A 22,120-nucleotide genomic window follows, 5' to 3' on the forward strand; every position below is an offset into this window, starting at 1 on the left:
CGGGGAGCCGAGGGCGGGAGGGCGGCTGAGGGGCGGCGGGTGGTGCTGCGCATGCGCGGGCGGTGCGCGGGGCGGCGGGGGCGTGCTTGGGCGGGAAGGCGGCGGCGGCGCGCGAGGGGCGGGGGCGTGGCCTCCACTGTGACCACGCCCCCATAGGACCACGCCCCCCCACCCTGTGGCCACGCCCCTCGCTCATCCGCCTTCCCCCCCTCTCCCCCCGCAGGGACCCGCCGCCGACCTCGCCATGGGCAAAGGCGACCCCAACAAGCCGCGGGGCAAGATGTCCTCGTACGCCTACTTCGTGCAGACGTGCCGCGAGGAGCACAAGAAGAAGCACCCGGACTCGTCCGTCAACTTCGCCGAGTTCTCGCGCAAGTGCTCCGAGCGGTGGAAGGTGAGCGTGGCCCCTGCGGCTGCTGCCCCTCCGGGCTGTAAGGGGCGAGTGGGCGCTGGATCTGAGCCGGGTTCCCTCCCCTCTCGCCCCCGTGTGTCTGCAGACCATGTCCAGCAAGGAAAAAGGGAAGTTCGAGGAAATGGCCAAGGGAGACAAAGCTCGTTATGACAGGGAGATGAAGAACTATGTCCCTCCCAAGGGAGAGAAGAAGGGAAAGAAGAAGGACCCCAACGCTCCGAAGAGACCTCCGTGAGTGGTTCTGTGCCAAAAAAAAAACAAACACACAACCCTATACATTCTAATTGTCTCATACTTGCTTAACCCCAATCGCTGTCTCTCATTTTAGATCTGCATTCTTCCTCTTCTGTTCTGAACACCGTCCAAAAATCAAAAATGAGCATCCTGGCTTGTCTATTGGAGATACGGCAAAGAAGTTAGGTGAAATGTGGTCTGAACAGTCGGCCAAAGATAAACAACCATACGAACAGAAGGCTGCAAAACTAAAGGAGAAATATGAAAAGGTACACTGAAGATAATAGAGTAGTGGCTAAAATTGTATAGGTCACTGTAAATGTAAGACTTCTGTTTTGCACCTAAACCATATATGGTTTGTAGTTCTAAGTGTTTATATGAAACTCTGTCAGGCTTCAGAATGCATGGAAAGGGTGTGGCATGGGAGGTTTCTGGAATGCTTGCAGTGAGCCTGAACATGATTTTTACATATCTAGAGATTTTAGCAATAAGGTGCTTTACTTCCAGAAAAACAGGTCACCTACTTGGGAAAGCACATAGTCATCTTCCCAAGCGCTGTAAGCGTAAAATTCTTAAAACTGCCTGTACAAATCTATGTTCTCTGGCCAAAAGGTGAAAGAATGAAAGTTCCAAGATGGAAATCCCACTTTTCCACATACGCGGCAGTATTAAATTTTTGTAGTAGTGCATGATTGTCCTCAGAGTTACACTACCAGCAACTAACCAGCATCTTTCTTGCAGGATATTGCAGCATATCGTGCCAAGAGCAAGAGTGATGCAGGAAAAAAGGGGCCAGGTAGGCCTGCAGGATCTAAGAAGAAAGCAGAGCCTGAAGAGGAGGAGGAGGAGGAAGAAGATGAAGAAGAAGAGGAGGAAGATGAGGATGAGGAGTAAATGAATGTCCTGCTGTAAAGATTTACGCTCAAAATCCAATATTTTGCTAAGAATGTGAACTCAAGTGCAGCTCATTGTTAGCTTCAGTATAAAAATCTGTACAGAATTGTGTATAGGTAATGTGGTTCTTTGTAGGGAGACCTCTATTTTTAATGTAAGTAGTACGCCAAGGGGCTGCTACAGTTCGGTTTAAAAAAAAAAAAAAGAAGAAAAAGTTGTGGAATGTTTCTGCATATTTAATGGTTTTGTTGAAATTCAGTGACTGATAGCCAGGTGTTTCTTTTTTAGCTAAGTAAAATAAAGGAGGTAGCTTAATAGCTGATCTTATATTTTGTAGTATATTGCATTGTATTACTTTTTTTAACAATTTTGTAATAAAATGTTGTACATGACTATTGTTGTATTCTTAATGTTTGAGAGGCTGCCTTTCCCCAGAGTTCTTAAGCCCTGTGCAGGCATTGCAGTGTTCTTGGGCTATCACCCCTGCTGTTACCACAAAATTGACAAAACTCTTAAAAGTCATAGCTCTTTGAAATTCTTTACTCTGAGGGTAGTGAGGCACTGGAACAGGTTGCCCAGAGAATCTGTGGATGTCCCATCCCTGGAAGTGTTGAAGGCTGGGTCGGATGGGGCTTTGAGCAACTTGGTCTGGTGGAAGGGTTTGAAACCACATCCCTTAGTGGTCCCTTCCAACCCTAACCATTCTAGGATTCTATTCTAGGATTCTAAGAACTTGCACAGAATTCAGAATTTTCTTTTGCCTTTTAACCAGGGTTTTCTCTCCCATATATACTACCTTTAGTTGCACTTAAGTTTTTCCTTATGCTAGTATTTGCTTATATCATCTTCAGAGTGAATAATCTAGTTTTAATACTGAACTTGATAGATAATATTTATTCCTGGATTTTTTTTTTCCCCTCAAGCAGTGGTTTCAACGTTTGTTCTTGCTTTATTAGCTGATAATAAATCGTGTACTTTCTAGAGCTCAGGTTCAGGGGCCTTTTCTGCTGTCCATGTAGGATAGGAAAGTTGGCTGTAAGAGACGTGGCATATCTTCCCTGATGTCCCCCTACTCTCTCCCTTTCAACCTGGCCCCCATATTGGTGACTTTTCATGCGATGCTTTCAGCTTGCAGAATAGCCTGAGAAAGTCGAACATTTCCACATACCAAAGAGGAAGGAAGTATTTTTAAAGAGCACCTTCTCCTGGTGTGTTACTGTTTGTGATGGTAACAGTAACACCAGTTGCACTGTTTCCACTGTTTGTTTCATAGTGTTTTGTTTTGTTTTTATAAATCCAAAACGATATAAAGATTTAAAAATCTAGATTAGATTTAGACATCTGGTGATATTTGCACATGGAAAAATGAAAGATTCCACAACTAACCTCATACCTTCACTTTAATTTGTTGAGATAGGTAAATAACTTACTAGCCTTTGAAAGCCCTGTGCTGAAAGTCATTTAATGCCTAGAGATTAAGTGCTATAAAGGGCATGCTTCCAACCTTTTTCTTTTCTTTTTTTTCTTTCTCTTTTTTTTTTTTTTTTTTTTTTTAAGTCTCTGTTGCCCATCAGGGTCTGAAATAAATTTGAGAAAAGTCATTTATATACAAGATAAAAAAAGATCTCAGCTGGATCACCATAGTAAATGTCATTTAGTTGTAGGTTAAAGATAATGTAGCATTCACTTTCTATAAGAAGCCAGTTCTGAGAAAACCATTTAGTATATTTGCAAAAGCATGGGAATAAGGCAAATCAAAACTAAAGGCAATTCACAACTATTTTATAACGAAGTAGGGTACTAACCTTTGAAGACCCACAAAACCCCAAGGCTGGTCTGCCCCCTCCCGCCCCCCCCCCCCCCCCCCCGATACTTAAAGTAGCGTCAGAAGGGTTAACTGCTGTTTTGCTTGTTGGACCTACCAGAGGTACTCTGCATTTGCAGGACCAGTATCTCTATTTTATTACCTCAGATTTTGGGAAGCCACGGGTGTAAACTGGAAGTGAGAGGCAGTTGTTTTGTGCACTATCCTCTAATACAGAATTTGCAGTTCAAGAGAACCTTTGTCCTTGTCTCCAAAATTCTTCCATATAGAGACAATTCCCTTTCAGAGTATGTAGGTGAAACTGCACTGGTCTCACTTCCATCATATTCTGCTCAGGTTTTCCTGTAGAAACTTCCCATCATCTCCCCTGAATTTTCAGACTCCCTTCCAGAGTAAAATGGTGACGCTTCAAGAAGTCTTCCTGATTGGGTTTCTATAATCTTTTGCAGTGGAACAGTAACATCAGAGTAAATTGACTAGTTTGATGATTTGAAATGTTTTTTAGTTCTGCTCTAGTGCTTTTAAATTGAACAAAATATAACACTTCAAGTGTCCTAAAAAGCTGTATGGGTTACAGAATTTTAAATACTGTGCCTGAGTAAGAGTGTATCTTGAGGTAATTCAGAATAAAGAGACTCCTAATTTTTTCCTCAGTGAAGACTTTTGGACTCAACTTCATTTAGTATTAATTGGCTAATTTAGCTTCCAACACAATTTCTGCACAAAATTGTGCAGAACTGTGTAACGTTGCCACTCTTGTCCCATATCCCAATAATGCTGTGTGAAGAGCCACCTGCATTACTTTTGCTTATGATCTCATTAACAAATACATGCTGACTGATGGAGATCTTTGTTGCAAAAATAGTCTATTCTGCTGCTTCACCAGCCTAACCCACATCATTACCCAGATCATTTTGTGCACACACATCAGCATGAGCTGCAGCAACCCACAGCAAAGCTCCACATCAGGTTGATCTATCAACTGAGAATGATATAGTGACTAAATACAATTAGCAGTTTTTCAAATAATATTTTGACCTTTTGATAAGAAGGATGTTGAATACAGATTAAAGACAAAAGGAAAAGAGCATGTGGAAATGACTACCTTCAAATTAAGCTTTAAAAAGCACGGTATGTCAGATCAGGAGTTTCAGATAATGCCCACCTGGGAATACTGGAAGAACTAGTAAGTGATCAAAGCATAAAAGGAACAGTCAGAAAAGACAAGGCTGTAGTAGAAAAGCTAAATTAGTTTTTCACATCCGTGTTCAATATGGACAATCTTATGAAATTACTCACCAGAAACTTGTACCTGGAGGTGAACAGGGAGGTCTGTCTCAAATCAAATCTAAAAGGGACACCCAAAAAGGTTGTCAGCATCAGGAAGACTGATAAATTGCATGAGAGGTCCAGCATAAATGCATACCACCCAGTAAAGTAGACCGAGACCACAAAAACCAAGACTGATGTGGATAAAGAGCAGGTGTAAAAGAATTACAAATGTAGGAGAGCAATCTTTTAAAAGTGGAACTTACTTCTAAACCAGTAAAAGGGAAAAAAAAATTGCACCCCAACAGACCAGATGCAGCAATGTATTGCAGGGAAAAATGCCATTGGAACACGTTGAGAAAATACATGATTATTAACTTTCAAACATATCAGAACCAGGAGGCCTACCAAACAGGCCTTTGGGACAACACGTGATCAAGATGCAAAAATCAATGCTCACAGAAGATTCAGGAATTTTTTTTTTTTTAATTTTAATTTTTAACCTTGAAGAGGAGCTTCAGAAAGAAGTTCATGACAGAACTTGTAATGGAGGAGGCATGGTGGAGCATCTGCATCAAATCCAGCTATAAAAGGTTTTGAAAAAGAATGACAGGACAGATGGTATTCATCCTAGAGTTCTAAAGAAACCCACGGATGAAATGGCTGAACCATTAACTGTACTTTGTCTTTTTTCACTTAAAACTGTCTAGCACTAGAGTAATGGAAGGTCACAAATATGACACTAATTTTTAGAAAGCATTCCATGGGGATACAGGGCACTTCAGACCAGTCATGTCCATATGGCAAGTTGAGAAACTCTCACAGTACAGATGAGAATTTCTGGACAAATGGCTAAATAAGACATGAGAGGAAGTCCTGTCACATAGACTTTGAAAAAAATCAATGAATGTGAAGATAGGGAGATCAGGTAGATTTCTGAAATTCCTGACAGACTCCTCATAAAGAAAGCAAGCCGTCATTGAAGGTCTCATGTTATTGAGTGATGGGATAAAAAATACAGGAACAAGATAGAAATTAATTACCTGTTTCACCAGTTGAGAAGAATCACCTATGAAAACCCATAGGTTATTTTTGGAGCTCAGGTTAAGGGCTAGTGACGACTATTCGATATATATAAATATATATATACGTGTGTGTGTGTGTGTGAATGACTTGTAGAAAAGAGGTGAATGGTGCTGCAACAAAGATGAGAGCTAACAGTGAAGAACTGCAAATGTAGACTGCATCTTGAAGTGAGAGCATAATAAAAATAGCAGGTGAAACACGCTGTTTATACAAAATACATTACATGTTAATATATTTTCTCCCAACACAAGCAAAAGGAAAAAAGGAGGACTAGTGTTTATGTCTTTGGTGATGAGGATGGACAATACACTACATTACATGCTAGTCAGGAGGAGACGCTGGAACTGTAATAGATAATTCTGTGAAGATATAAGAGATGTTTGTTAGAAAAGTATATAGCAAGTCAGGCATTATTAGGTAAAGTAATTCAAAAAGTAACTTAAAAAAAAAAAAAAAAGAAAAAACAAGAACTACTTATGAATACTTTGCCTTATTCCTAAAGAAATATAAGGTTTAATAGGTGATTTATTTATTTATTGTGTTTTCAAAAGGAAAACCCTGATCAGAACAGCTACAAACCCAGGAGCTAAACGCAGTGTATACAGGCTTTAGAACTTAATCAAGAATTACAGCAACAACAACAAAACTGCAAATCGACTTGGACAAAAAATAAAAAAGCATGGAACAGAAGTTTTATCTTTGATTCACTAATGATCTGTCAAACTGTTTCATAACTGTGTATGATAAGTACCTTGTATGTAACACTAGTATATACTCAGCTGCTTACTGCTCAGCAATGGATTATTTGCTGTGGTGGTGACTGTCACTAAACCTGCTTCACTTGTATTACCATCCCAGGCATATATTTATCTTTGTTTTCTCATTTTGGTTTGTATTTCTTTCCACATCTTGAAGTACATAAACGTTTTGCCCACAATCCCTGCATTTCTGGAATTGCTGGGCCTCTCATCTGAGCTCCATCACAGCCTGGTCTGCTTTTCCATGATTCCTTTTGAATCCAGTGTCAAGAATCCAGTAACAGAGCCCAGATGTAGAGCTCATTGCTACATTCTCCAACACACACAGCCCTTGTGGGACTCATAAGCCTTCCAACTGTGGGATGTGCATGACATTTAAACCTACCCAGTAAAAAAGTTGATTGTCTATACCAATTTTTCTTCATCAGTGCAATCAAGAGCTGTCAAAGGCCAGCAGCAATTAGTGAGTGAACCTGTAGGTAGCTCCAACTAGATATCATGAGATCAACTAGCCTTAGCCTCACTATTGGAGACACTTTTGGATTTTCAGGACTGAATACAGTGTCAGCCACCAGAAAAATGTTTAGCTTGCAATCTGGTGCTACATCTACAAGCTCTACGGCTATTCTCAAAGTTTCTTGACCCAAACTTCTATTCGTAAAGTTGTGCACGTAAATCATCTCTTCAGCAGAGCCGAACGGATGTTTGAATGGACAAGCTTTAACAGCAGGGTCAGGTAGCTTCCAGTAGAAAAGACCACATTCTTCTAAAAAGGTCTTTTGAAAAATGTGTTGTGATGACATTATTGTCAGTGCTGCCACCTTGAAGCCCGCTCCTGGCTAGCTGAACCCAGCACTGACCTAGCACTAAATCCTCCTTTGGGAATTAAGACCATTAACAAGCCTTCATAATTCTTCTGTATCTCACTGATTTGTCTCGGCAGGGGAACAAGCTGCAGAGCCAGTGTGTCCCTTTAGAAACCTTCATGCTTTTTGCATAATCAGATGTGATAGATGACCAAAGTCTGCCGAGATTCAAAAACTGGTCAGACAAATTCTGGAATACTAAATAGAAAAACACTGTTCCTAGCTCAGACAGCCCTTGAACTGTAAATTGCCAGAAGTAGGGAGAGTGTTACAGAAGTATCCTCACCCTGTCTTTTCGCTCTGCCCTGTGCTGCTTGACCACAGTGAGGCTTACTGAGGGAAGCAAGACCACTGTGCTAACTAGACTTTTTGTCTGATCTCGTACGTGCTTTTAAATTTCTTATGTTAAGCTCAGTTCATGTCCTAAGTCAGAATATTCTTTGCTTTTGTCCAACAGAGACAAGGGATCCTGATATTTCATAAGCATGGACCACAAACATCATACGGAAGGTAACGGGACACTGTAACAGGCAAACAAACAAACAAAAACAAACAAAAACAGAACAAAACAAAACAAAAAAACACCAAACAACAGCAACAAAAACACCAGAAGGGGCAGCTCCAGTCTCCAAGTGGGAATGGCTCAGTACAATGTTACTTTATCCCTGATAACTTCAATACCACTAGCAACCAGTTACCACTCTGTATCTTGGGGTTACACAGCTGTTTTCCTCCTCTACCACCTTACCTTAGTTCCCAGGCCGCAGGACAGACAACTTTCCCTTCTGTCATCACTCCTGGCCTCCAGAGATCCCTCAGCAGCTTCAGGACAGTCAGGACTTCAGGGCATTCTTCAGTACAATGGAAAGTATGACTGGAAGCACTTCCACAACTAGGTGTACTTTTTGTTCTGATCATCTCTTCCCAGATATCTCTTCTTATGAATCCCCAGGAATCCAGCAAAGGCCTCTACCTTCATTCATTGCTACTTTCATTCATTGTCTATGCTGCCTCAGAAATGAAAATAGGAAAATTGTAATTGCAGTTCTCTATCAGACAACCATGCTGGCCTTAGGGAAGCTGTCCTACAGGCTCAATCTAGCAAGGCCTCCACTGCCAGGCATGACTCGGTTTCTCCCAGGTGTACCACAGAAGGACACCGTGCTTCCCCAGGGGGCTTTGGGAAAGGGATCCCTGCCTGTGTGGGAACACTGCTTGCAGGGGGCATGTTTTCACCCAACACATGCCACCACCACCAGCTCTTTCAAGGAATTCAGAGTCTCCCTCCACGTGATCATTCAGAACAGCCACAGAACAATGCAATATTGTGAAAAACCTACAGCTTGTGTATATTGCTTCGTCCCCCTGCCCCTTGCCCCCTTTTACCTGGACCTTTGATTCTACTTTAGAAATCATTCTCAGCATTCTCAGGTTCATTTTCTGAGGGCATGGTAAATCTACCTAATTCGATCAGTGCAGGAGGTACAAAAATCCAAATGTGTCCATGTGGCAACTCACAGTGGGAGTAATTTTTGACTTTGCTGGATAAAAAACTGAGCTCCCTCAGATATGACAAAAAGTACCTAGATTAAAAAAAAAAAAAAAAAAAAAAAAAAAGGAAAATAAAACACTTTTAATATTTTAAAGTTTGTAACATAGAAGTTGTCCGGTTTTAGAGATATGGAGTTCCTATAAAGATAATAATCCATTTTTACTCTACAAAAGTATAGTAAACCCAAAATTCAAATATTTTATTTACTTCACCTAAAAAACAAGCAACCCATAAGATATACATGTTTCCCAGATTTCTCCCTAATAAATTTTTTAAAGATTTATACAATTTCTACAGAAACATACAGTGTATCAAAATCTGCATAAATCAAATTTATAAAATATGTAGAAATGCATAGTGATATTATCATCAACTTACAAAGCAAGAATATGGGAATTATTTTTTCCAAGCAGGCTATAGTACGAAAAAGTCATTACAGCAACAGCTTCTTATGATCTCATGTTTTGCAAGGTTTCAGTCTCACATACAGAGATTCATGTTCACACACAGCATCAGCTTTTAATGAATTGCACAAAATACCCATTTAAAATGCACACCCGCACAATTTATGTGCCACCATTCTTTCTCTTATGCATAGTAATATGATTAAATTAATCTACCCAACACATAAAAATGGAGTAAGTTTTCATACACACAAGGAACAAGTACCAACACACACCCTTATTTTCCTTATTCCAGTTTCTCCCTCCTTTATTTTCTATTTTTCATACCTCTGAAAGTATAGGTGAGAAGTTTAAAGAAACTAGGAAAGATCCCAAACTAATATATCAGTGCAGACAGCCCTATAAAGATCAAACTCTGTCACCAAATATGATACATAACCCTTGTTAACATCAATGGAAGCTGCATGCAATGCTATTCTAGATTTCAGGGAAGTATTTAGTCATATTTAATAGTGTGACATGTTATAGACATAACTCTTATTAAGTCAGTACACTGATGTCAACGCTTAACAGTCACGAAATCTTGAATAAGGAAGTGAGGATAAGTCATTTCTCCTTCACCTGTCTGCTCACTCTGAGTAAATATTTATACTCCCAAGGGAGCTCTCACAAACTCCTCTTCGGAACATTTTCAGAAACTTCTTCATGTTCTGTTCTGTACATTATAGCACCAAGCGGTTGTATTTTGTGTTCATAATCCCTCAGGAAAAGTTTCCAATAAAAATATACGGAAAAAATTAACACAAATAAATGTGGTTTCAGGATTTCCATTTCTCTTTTCAAATCTAAGACTGGGCTCCAAACTAGCTGACAGATGTCCTTTCAGAGAAGTAAGCAAATGTGTTAGCAAGCTGGATTTTTTTTTCCTGATTGAAAGTTTTAGTTCATCTCTAAGTGATTTCCATTTAAAACAATAATATAAATGAAGCATTATTTTATTTTATTTTTTTACATAATCATGCAGTTTTACTTTATTTCACTTTTTTTAAAAAAATATTGTTTTTATGTAAGGCATGGTTTAAACAAGCAGGTGAGTGCTTATAAATTTGTAATTGGAATTGAGAGGGTGCTTACTTCCATCAGCATGTACCACACTGGTGCTAAACTCGACACTAAGCTCTTCCTTGCCCCACACAAAGCATCCGCTTGCTTCAGCACTGCCAAGCACAGCAGATGCAGGGAGTAGAACATGGGGCAGTGACCCAGCATAATATTTTCAGAGCATCCCCAGCAAAGGGACACATCAGAGAGCCTGCAGCACGTCTGTGTGCAGCCTCTGCTCCCGCCCACCAACAAGCGGCCGAACTAGTGACAGAAATTGTCTTCAGCAACACAATAATTACATGGGGTGGTACAGTTGATCCCTACCCGTGGTGACAGCTCAGAAAAATCCATTGTATAATTTCTGACAAATGCTTTTTCTTGTGAAAGAGAGAAATGAAAGAGGCACTAAATATGTTGAAATTCACCTTCCAAAAAAGCAGCATGATTGTGAGAGAAGGCCACCCTGGCTAATAACCTGTGGCAGTGCTTAGTAAGATGTAAAATTAAATAAAAATATACAACAGGTTGATAATCACCAAGTTCTACGAAAATCTGGTTACTCCAACCTTTTCAAGTGTGTGTAAAAAAACTGCCTTCAGACCCCTGAGTGTAATCCCAAAGAAGACAACGCTTTTAGCTATGTTCCTATGAAACATAGCTAACAGCACATTAATTTACCAACATCTTAAAACAAAAAGATGTAAACATCTACAGAGTTTAAGGTAAAGCAGTTTTGTAAACATTAACTGCGGATGATAATGTTATTGTAATAATCACAGTTCGTCTATGTCCTTCATCCAAATCAGGAGGCTCGCAGCTGTACAAAGTTAATAATTGCAGCAGTTTTCAGGCTATTTTCAGTCCTGTACAAATTAACGTGTCAGTAGGTAGGTTTTGTTTGTCTACACACTAAGAATGTTGTTCATTTCCCACTTTTGTGTTGCTTTACTGGAGTCACACTCTGAAATGAAAACTTGATGTAGGACTTCTGAACGATCCAAGCACTTCCCTGATGGAATATGAGTAAATCTGTGCAGATTCTGGAAAACAAAACCATCAGGAACATGTTTTTTTGTTTGTCTTAAAACATTTTCTTTACAATTGTAATATAGCTATTTGCTGTTACAAAAACAGGTTTCAGGGGCCCTGAAAAAGGTCAGTTCTATACTCATCCTCCATCTTTGTTAAAACTAGATTTTTACACCTTTTATATTATAAAATGTTGATGCATGTAAGTTAGCTTGAAATGCTTTGCATTTCTCTTTGTAAGCAAACTGTTAAGAATATAAGCAAAACCGTATCTAAAATGCTTCTAGCACTTTCATCCATCCTGTAACCAAAACAGAAGATTAACTCTAGAGGATGGCTTTACAAGAACTGACTTCGCTGGGCAGATCTTCCTTTAGTTAGCCCTCACATACAGCAAATGCACAACAGCAACATTAACTCCACTGGGGTAAAAAGCCATAACTTCGCTGCCTGTTTGACTAGTAGAAGGAAGAAAAGAGGGTATGAGAGCAAGCCTGGCCGCCAGAGCAACAGGAGACTGCCTAAGAAACTGCAGACCTATTGTGTGGAGCACAGTCAGGCTGAGACTCGCACATTTGGCTCCTTCCACATCCCCTTGCTGCAGCGGCAGGATCTCACGCATTTGCAAAGCAGCCCTATGGCTTCTCTCTTGCTTGCTGACCCTGCGCACCAGAGGCAGCCCTGCCTCACTGACAAGCTGCATCCAAACGACGGAGTAGCAGAAAAACCTGCAGCACCATGGCTGAGGCTTCACAGCCCTGTCCCCTGCTCCCATGGCCGCGGAAAGACACACTCTCTCCGGCACTCGGTCACCAAAAAGCCCTCCTGCTCCATACTGCAGAAGCACAGACGTTATGCTCACCAAACTGCACACAAATGTTCATTCCAGAAACAACCAACCAACCAGATAACATCTCCTGGCAGCTTTCATTTGCACCAGGCCACAACATTTTTCAGCAGTTCATAAGCATTTCATTCCTTACACCCTCCTCATTAAGAGAAACGGTCATACCCTCTGTACTGCTCAGCAAAGGGTGCCAGATTTCTAATATCTGCTTGGTTACACACCCTTGGTGGTCCTTTCGCTCTCACCCCCCACCTCTTTTTTTTTTTTTCTCTTTTTTTTCTGGAAGCCAGTCAGTTTTTTGTTCTACAGCCCAGACTGTGCCTACTGGGCTTCCTTATAACTTGTGGTAATAAGCAAACAATTACACAACTTGGTACCACTGTGGAGGAAATGGATCTTCTCGCATAAAAGAAATGCTTACAGAAGAGCCAAGTAACATGCTGGGGCACACTAGAATGGCTGGAGAGTTAGCAAGTGCTATATATTTTTCTAATGCTACAGCAGAAGTCAGCAGGCACTGAAACACTACTTGTTGATTTTTAAATTTCAGATGTAAAGAATTTTGTCTAAATGCCACAAGGTAACTGAGTGGAAACAGTGTTAGGTTGCTTGAGATTTCACAGCTCTATGCAAGTATCAGAAAGAGTGTGGTGGCTTAAAGGATAACAGACAGATTTCACTGCAATCAATAGTATCTACATCTTTCAGACAAACACAATCCAGATAACCAGCTAATGAAACATGCAATACGCTAGAAAGATTGAAGAAAAAAAAAAATCAAGGCATGAGATTTTCTTAGACACAGAACCAAGTTATGTGTAGCCATATCCAAGGATAACGTCACCCTTGGACTATTCATTCTCATTTTTTTTTTTTTTAAGAGAAACAGAAATATAACCTTTAAGACTTTTTAAAAAATAACACTTTCAAAACTAGAATTAATGGCGGACTTGCAGATGTACTTACTAAATAGGCTGTAACAGCCCTCTCATGTATATCAGCCAACATTCCAAGTCTTTATTAAAAATGCATAGATTTTGCAATAGCTTTATAACGGTGCCACACCCTTAATTCACAACAGAGCATGTTCTTAGGGAATGGTTAATGAACAGGAAAAAGAAATACTGAAGAAAGCAAAGACAATGCAGAAAGAAAAACTATGTTTACCTATTCCAACATAGCCTTCTGTCTTTAAACACTTCAATTTAGCCTTCCCAAAATTAGATGTATTGTTCTTAGCTGCTAAATGCACCTTAGCACTTAAGTCATCTTCTCACAACACCCAATAAAGAAGCTTTCTTGACAGAAAGCACACAAGCAGAGAGGGTGGTGTCATAAAGAGCTTTTAGAAACACTATCACTGGTAGTAGACATCCTCTTTGCTTCCTCTGAGACAAGTGCTAACTCCTAACATACCTGTGGCAGAACATGTCCCCTCAGGAGATTTTATTTAAAGATTTTGCTACAGAAGTCAGTGACTGGAAGTGCTAGCAAAACCCCTAGGGAGAAGTCTTCCCAGCAAGCATGGATTTCTGAGAATGTGCAACTGACAATTGACTTTATGTGGTTCAGTTAATCTTGTCATAGATCTCTATTTTCCAATACATGTAGAATAATAATAAAAAGGTGTAACAAAACAAGATGAGAATTATAATTTCTATTTTCCATATATATCTGTTGCATACCTTGAAGTATTGCCAATCCTTGTATTCATTCAGATTACAGTGTGTAATCATAATTTTGGATCCATCCGGTCCTTTAGTTAAGCACTGATCATACTGCATGAGTTGGTTCGCTTCATTGATTCGGAAAAGCTAGCAGAAAAAAAGATGCCACCTTTTTAACAGCTGAATTGAAATAACAGTTTAGAAAGTGAAATACCAATGAAATATCATCACTAAAAATATTCTCTGGTATTATTACACCTACCTTCATTTTACATGACGTAACACATTTTTACTATTTGGACACTATTTTTTGATCACTTTCCTGAGAAAGGCTAAGAAACTTACCTAGCAAGAGAAAAATGATAAAAATAAAGGGACACCTATTTGGGAGATTTCCGAAAGTGTTTGTTAAAATTCTTTGTATGATGTGATGTTTAAGTGACCCGTTATCTTTCTAAAGGTTTGGTAGCAAGTCCTTGGTCTTGGACAGTAATTTCAGGTGAAGGCAGTAACATTTTGGTATTTTAGCCATGGAGGAAATCAAACTAATGCATACAAAAGATTGTCTTAGTTACTTCTTATGAAATAATTACTAAAGGTTTTTGGAGGTAACATATACAGAAAAAGTAGTTTAGGGAACTTTTGCATTAAATATCAAAGTAAAAGATAAATTTCCAAGACCTATTAAGAATTAACCGTGATTTTTTAAAGAATCTTCCTGCATGTGATTTCAGGACTGCAGTGACACAACTTGCCTGTTTCAAGTCTACATCAGTACAAACAGGGGTTTTAAATGCTGCAAAGTGATCCAACTGAAAAGGGAGATGCAAATACAGAACAGCATGTTTGCCTGGTAGTTTGCATAGGTTTGTGAAGACGCAGGTCAAACATAATAGTAGCTTGGATTGCAATCATCTATTAGTAATTATGTTCTGACACTTAATTTGTAAATGAAGCAGACAAATTTATATTCAATATTGTGTCTCCTGTGGTGGAAGGTGAGTTATTGCACAGAAGTATTTTATGCTTCCATTAGAGCAAAACAAATTTGTGAAATCACTGAGCTAGAGTAAGGGGGGGCTGTTTCCTGAAGGATTAATTATTAAGGGAGGATAAACGATGAATCAGCAGTGATGCTACCAGCTGCAGATGTTCTATAATGCAGTGATAAGGTTGCTTTAAAGCACAGTTCTCGCTTCCACATATACCTGCTTCTGTGAAAACAAGATTACGAATTTGCCTTCAATTCTGTGCAGTCTGTGTTTGAAATGATACTTTCAGATTCCTGTATTTTATCAGTGTCAGTATGCTTAAGAAAAACCTCTAGCTCCCATTTTAACAGCCAGCACATAAGTGACTTCATGTGCAGACTTAAAAGAAAAATGATCTGTTATCATTCACTGAAAGCACTTCTCTTTCAACCTTGCCTCAGAGTCACTTACCTGATTTCCTCCCATTCTATGGCACGGCCCCAGTTCGACAATGCCACCGTTGGTGTGGCCCATGCTATCAATACAGTAAGCAGTTTCAAAGCCTCTAATCTGGAAAAAAAGGTTGTGCACTTTCAGTTAGTCTCAAGGAAAAATAAGCGTGAAAAGTTCGGAAAATTCCCACTTCTCTTTCAGACCAGAAACAAATATCTGCCAGATGGATACAAAAGAAGTCTGCATATAAAATTTAAAAAATTCTGTTAACTGTTGGAGATGGAGCTCCTAGCTGCCCAGGCTAATCTATGGGCTCTTATAGGAGTTACACTAATGAAACTAGAGTTGCAAAGCTCAATTCCAAACTAACGACACTACAGTGTAGGACTTCCAAGTATTTTAATTTATTCAATCTCCTATTAAAGCACGTTTGGTCTCTCGGATCGTCATAAATAAAGGCAGAGCTTGATGAAGTTGCTCTCATCCTGTGGAAGACGTGAGGAGATAAATCTGATGCCAAGGAGCTGCAGACAGCGGTCATTAAGTACAGGCAGGAGCAGTCCCGGCTGCTCAGCAGTTCATTCTGCAGCAGCAATTACACGGGGAAAGGAAAGATAACGCTGATGAGGGGCAGGCACAGGCACAAGGATAAAGAACACAAGTCCTGCCAGAAAGCATGCCTTCCTTTGCTGCTGATTATCCCATTCTCTTCTCAGAAGGATCAACAAATGGCTTTGAAAAGGCTTTATGGCACAAAATAACTTTCTTGCCAAGCCTATTTTCTTTGCTGGAGCTTCTTTCTCCTTTGTGACTGCAGAAGGAAGCCTGGAGGACTAAGCTTAGCCCAGAGACCTGACTTCCAGACAGTATTAGGGAAGATAAACCCCGCTTTCATTCCTGACGGTTTGGAAATGCAATTAGTGTGATGTTACAAACATATGGCGAAAAAAATATCTCAGATGTTGTAGGATAACTGTCAGCTAGCGAAGAGTTGAAGACAACTTCACAGAAGCCTCTGAACTTCAGTCTTTCCTGTTTCTGCTCTGGAGCTGTTCGCTTTTATCAGGGATGATTTTCCACAAGGTGACCATTATTATTTTATTCTCTTCAGATATTTTCACCCCAGTGAAGAGCAATACATAACAAGCGTTTCTAACCCTTTATGTGAATTCAAAAGCAGGTCTAAAGTTAATGCACTAACCTGATGCTTTGTGTCGGCTTTCAGATAAGAAATAAAAGTGGCATCGTTCACCTGGTCCCCAGATACAAGACTATTTGTACCCTCTTTCCACCATGCACACACTATAAATCACTAATTCCTCAGAGAAGTTAGAGATGACACATTCTTGGTCACATGAATATGCATAGATCTCAACTTTCTAATCTTCTTTTGAAGTTACAAAACCAGGTACATCAGAAAGAAGGTTGTTCAGTTTGGCGGGACCCAGGACTCATCCCCTGCTAGCAAAATAATTTTTTGGCTTTGCCCCTACTATCTTCAAAAGTGAAACTGATAGAAGAGAAAGGGCAAGGCTGGACAATCTCAGAAGGGCCAAAAAATCATTTGAAGCTGGGAAGGAGACCTACAGTAATGGCTCCTCCAAGTGTGGGGTTACAGCCAGAAGGGAAGGGCAGGTTCAGTGAGGTGTCCTGTATCACCTGGTAGCATAACTAAGTGAAATTGCCGTTTTTGATGAATTTTCTCTAAGTGAAAATGCCAAGTTATGTGTAGGCATATCTACACCCTTGATTTAGCAAAGTCATACTCATATACATTAATGCTGGAAACTCCTCTTAAAGAATCATATCAAATCATTACATGCAGACAAGGGATTTACTGAGGCTGTACCAATATGAGTACATCTCAGGCTAGCAAACATAGGCAGAATGTACTCTCTCTGTATTTCACTACCTATTCTTGAAGACTACACCAAAATAAATAAATAAATAAATTTTCACCTATTAATCTTTGCCAATATTCTAGTACAAACGTTTTTTTTTTTTTTTTTCTTTTAAAAATAAATAAATTCCAATTTTGGAGAAAAGAGTTTTAAACATAACTGAGACCATGGATAGATACAAAAATTAATCTTGAAAGAAACATGGATCTAATTTTAAAGAAATCCCAGCTTTTAAAGTAGCATTCTTTTTTTTTTTTTTTTCTTCCCCCTTTGGTTATTTCTCTGTAGTCCTCTGGCCAGTATCACTTACATCGGTATAGCAGGAAACAAAGAGCCTGTTCTCAGATTAATGTCAAATAATAATCGTTTCCTTTTTAATTCTGAACTTCAAAAAAAATCCTCAGAAAATAAATACAGGTTATGTGCTTTACATACCTCTCCCCATTCCACGTTTTTAGGCGGTAAGGGATAATACGATGTTATATCATATGCTATTTCTTCCATGAACCACTTAAAGCTTTTGCAGTTGTGATCTTCACGGAATTTTTTCAGCTCAGATATATCTCCATAGGGCAGCGCTTTTGTCTCTGGCCGACTGGCATAAAAGTAATCTTTGTATTCATCCCACCACACTTCTACAACTCTGACATAGTTCTGTGAAGAAGAATGACATTGCTATTATTTCAGTGCATGCACAACAGGTCAGACACAATAACGTGTCAATTTCACAGATTTAAAGATTTCTTCTCTTAAAAACCATAATAGTGTGAAATTATTATATAGCAATGATATTTTGTCATCTTCAGCAGATTATGACACACAGGACTACTATTTTCAAATTAGAGTTTAGGCCAGTAAAATAAACTGGCTTAATGAGAGTACAAAGTCTTCTAAATTATTTTATTTGCTTGTTTGTTTGTTTGTTTTAAATAAGGACTCTTCAGTAAGTGGTGCAATAAATGTTGCAGTCATTTGCTAAGTACCAGAGCTACAATTCAGAGTTTGCATTCAACTTCTGCAATTTAAATATCCAGAATGATATGCTTTAGTCCACTAAGGGTGGAAAAAAAAAAGTCTTAAACAAGCCAGCTATGAAACACCAAGGAGATTTTACATTCCCATGCACCTTAAGTGAAGTATTTCATTGTTGCTTGTTAGGATAGAAGGGTGCCTGAAGAGGGAGAAAGATATTCCTCTATACTACCTCGTACGTAGAAGCTGCTTACTATGTAAGAACATTCAGCAGTGCTTCGTTTCACCCAGTAAGCAGGCAAGTTGACTCATGTAAGGAGTTTAGACATGCAGAAGATATTTTTGATCAGATTTTTCAGATTAGTGGTAGGGTTTTATAATTTCAGAGAGGCTTGCCTGCACTGAAAAATAAGCTATCATTTACAAGCCCCCTTCCCATTGCCCTTTTTCTCTGTCACTATGCCCATCTGTGCTTATTTCCAGCTACGCTCCATAGTACTGTTCCTACTGTTAGCTTGACTAAAATGTTAATCAATTCACCAGAGCCTGGGATAACACCCTTTCAGGCCAGTGGGGGAATGCAAACCTACGATCACCGTGTGGTTGAACATCTTAACTTTAGACACTAAATACCTTTGGATGAAGCGCTCTTTAAATTGCTACTGATAATTTACACAGATTTATTTAAATCTGTTATCTCAAATCAGCAGCAAAATAGTACCTTCAGTGTAGGAGAAGACCCAACGTAGACAGGAGGTGGATTTCCTTGCCAACCCTGGAGACGATAAATGTGTCCAACACGGGAACAGGGGACAAACAACAGTTTTCCCCCACACTGCCAGATCTACAAGTTCAAGCAAAGATGCAGATATTAATATACAGGAATTTAAGATAGATAAATACGTAGAAAATACTTCTGTTACTATACCACCATGTGATACATTTAAATATTTTTTTTACTTCAGACATAAGCATAGACATAATATGTCTGAAATGAAAGGAAATAAAGATGTATTGAGTACATCTTCAACTCCAACATGAAATTACTCAACTGAAGTAATTTTTCAAAAAGCTTTTAAAATAGTTTGTCACCTCATTCCATTGCTATTTTAAAAGAACAGTAATGAATGAGTGAACAAAATATGGAATGGGGTAATTTTTAAAATAACAGAATCAGTATTTTGATTTTATTGGAGCAATTCACATACTGTCACTAAGATGGGTTTTGGTTAGATGCCCATCACAATTAAGATTTCCTTAATAAATACCAGTAGGAGGTAATGATGTATTTGGTAACCGCATTACAACCAAGAACAAACAGATATTTTTTTTCAGTGGTAGTAGCTGAAAATAAAAATGGGGAAAGTGTACTACCATTCTGAAATTCCTTCCCACCCACATGTCCTTAGATAATCCATCTATTTGTGGGAGAAAGAAAACGCACCTAAATAATTTGAATTTAATCGCTTATAGCTTTGACAAGTTTAAAATGTAGCATCAAACCCAAATTCAAACTAACTTTGTGGATATTCCAAAATAGACTGAATTCTAAGTTAAAAAACAGACTTAACATTATTAGGTAAGATGGGCAGAATACTTCCTTCACTGCATGTGTTTTATCATCATATTAATTTTCATAAGAGCTTGATTAAAAAACTGATATGCAAAGCAATTTTATTCGCTATCTAGGAGTCAGCATGCAACACTGATAAATGTTATTTAGTTCTGAAGATTGGTTTTGATCTACATGAAACCAATTTGGAGGTCTCTACATAATCAGCAACAACTATCCACTTCAATTACAAAACTACTGTATGCAATTTCAATCACGATTTAGATCTAAGCAAGACGAGGAATTAGAAGGATAAAGACCCTGTATACGTAACATCCTCAGTCACTGTCTTTTGCATATGGATTTACAGCTGAGCAAGTGCACTCAGAGCTTTCCTCAAAATCATCAACAGCAAGAGTAGCTGGGGAGCTCTGAATGTACTTTTAGTAAATTTCAGCTACGATTTCACAGATCACTGCTGAGGATATTAGATGTCTCCACTTTCGTTTCTTAATTGGGACAGATTCCTGCTGTCTGCCACTTGTGTCATTACGAATACTGATGCTACCAGAAGCTAATGATCATCATCTTACATTTCCTGCTAACTGAAGAGTGTGCATATGCCTGGGATTGAAAATAAGATCTTCTGCAATGATTATGAATTATGCAGTTAGTGCTTCAATCATGAAGATTTCTCTTGTAGAGAAGTTCTTGAAATTTTGAAAAGTACATGAGACCATTCTTCACCCAGAAAAATGGCAAGGAGGAAGAAACCAGGATAGATTACTTCTGGTAGCATCCTTGTATACTTTACATGCATCTATGCACAAACCAAGTGCTTCTTTTTCTCTTTTGTTAGAAAAAACATTTTTCTATAAACACATACACACCCTGAGAGCACTCAGATTTCCCCCCTCCTCTATCTAATTTGCCAGTCTGGTTTCAGTTTGGATATTCAGGGGAGCATGTGTGATCCCAAACCATTACTGAAATCTAGATTGCTCTGCACTTGGGTCTCTTTGCTAAGCCATCTCTCTGACAGCTCCTGACCCTAAGTTTGCAAGGATGCCAAGAGGAAAGTTTTCAGTATTTAGTGTTACCTTGTAAGAAATTTCAAAATTTTCACCACCCCAGATCTGAAGTCCTGGATCATAGAGACCGAGTTCAAAGAAGAAATCGCGCTCAATGGCAAACAATCCACCAGCCATTGCGGGAGACCTGAAAGAAGAATACAGTGTAATTCCTCCTGCCAAAAGGATTAGATAACATTCAGAGAAAGCACCAATCAAGGAAGCAATTTGCTGTTAACATGTAATAAAGATTAGATTAATGGCAATACACTGAAAAATCTTAAAGCTTTGTCATAAGCTTCCAGTGATTTCCTGAAATGACCTGTGTATATTTTTAGTGAGGTTGCATATCTTTTTTTTTTTTTTTTTTTAATTATACAAAATTTTGGTCAGAGTTATCATTCAGCCAGCCACCATGCTTCTACTAGAAAAATGCTAGGAGTCATTGTGGCAAGACATTTTTCACTGAACAGACATTCAAGTTTCTGATATAAGGGATGAGACCATATAACATACTTAAGTTTATGTTCTGCAGAGCTGCCACATTGAAACTGATGTTTACTTACTGTTAATCAAGCAACAGAGTTTTCCTGGTTAAATGATGGCTTTTTACTTTTTCCCTCTGGCTCTTTTTCTACCTCCATCACGTGAAACACTTTTCATTACCCTCTGTGAAATTTTTAAGAGGGCCTGGATCAAGGCATATTAGGTTTCCATTTTGGTTTCATTTTTTTAATTATTATTATTTTTTTTTTTTTTTTAAAAAAAAAGGCTTTGTAAATCCCTCTACATATGCCAAAGTTCAATTAACAAGTTTTAATGTGTCAGAAAGATGCTGTGACTAGGACTGGAACATTTGTGCAGAAACTAACCAAAACTCTCTGGCAGCTTGCTTACATGGAAATGGAGAGTAGAATACATTAAGCCATTTCCTGCACACATACCAAGCATTTTCCCCCTAAGGATCAATAAATATAAAAAAACCCTAGTGGATAAACCTGCAGTCCCCACTAGGTTGGGGATTAAAAATGGTGACAAGGAAAAGGTGACATGGGGTGGCCCACAGCACAGCAAACGTAGCTGTCCAGACCACCTGATCAGATGCTGAGTGCCTCCTGAATGCCCCCTTCCTTCCTCTTGTCTGCTTGTGGGATTTTCTTCCAGCCTTGCTGCTGCTCCAGAGGGACTGGAGGGTCAGGAAGCCAGTAAGCACAGCAGGGAGAAACACATGGCATCGCACAGCCCTGTGGCTTG

The 22,120-nt window shown here is 39.1% G+C and overlaps 2 protein-coding genes across 3 annotated transcripts in view; one reads left to right on the forward strand and one right to left on the reverse strand.

Moving 5' to 3' along the window:
• Positions 1–223: 223 nt before the first annotated feature.
• On the forward strand, positions 224–1,933 carry HMGB2 (high mobility group box 2). The gene is made up of 4 exons (XM_032186561.1): positions 224–394; positions 498–643; positions 741–915; positions 1,388–1,933. Exons 1-4 carry the CDS (start codon positions 245–247, stop codon positions 1,538–1,540), a joined length of 624 nt encoding a protein of 207 aa, XP_032042452.1. The 5' UTR covers positions 224–244; the 3' UTR covers positions 1,541–1,933.
• An 8,392-nt stretch (positions 1,934–10,325) lies between these two features.
• Positions 10,326–22,120, reverse strand: part of GALNT7 (polypeptide N-acetylgalactosaminyltransferase 7) — a 69,540-nt gene continuing 57,745 nt past the window's right edge. For both annotated transcript variants that reach the window (XM_032186449.1, XM_032186448.1), the window contains exons 7-12: positions 20,897–21,014; positions 18,966–19,088; positions 17,708–17,926; positions 15,390–15,488; positions 13,966–14,094; positions 10,326–11,444 (exon numbers count right to left, since the gene is read on the reverse strand). In XM_032186449.1, coding sequence (XP_032042340.1) covers positions 11,307–11,444; positions 13,966–14,094; positions 15,390–15,488; positions 17,708–17,926; positions 18,966–19,088; positions 20,897–21,014 — 826 coding nt within the window. In that variant the 3' untranslated portion in view covers positions 10,326–11,306. The remainder of the gene's footprint in view (positions 11,445–13,965; positions 14,095–15,389; positions 15,489–17,707; positions 17,927–18,965; positions 19,089–20,896; positions 21,015–22,120) is intronic.

Source organism: Aythya fuligula, chromosome 4, assembly GCF_009819795.1.
Source record: "Aythya fuligula isolate bAytFul2 chromosome 4, bAytFul2.pri, whole genome shotgun sequence".
Classification (NCBI taxonomy): Eukaryota; Metazoa; Chordata; class Aves; order Anseriformes; family Anatidae; genus Aythya; species Aythya fuligula.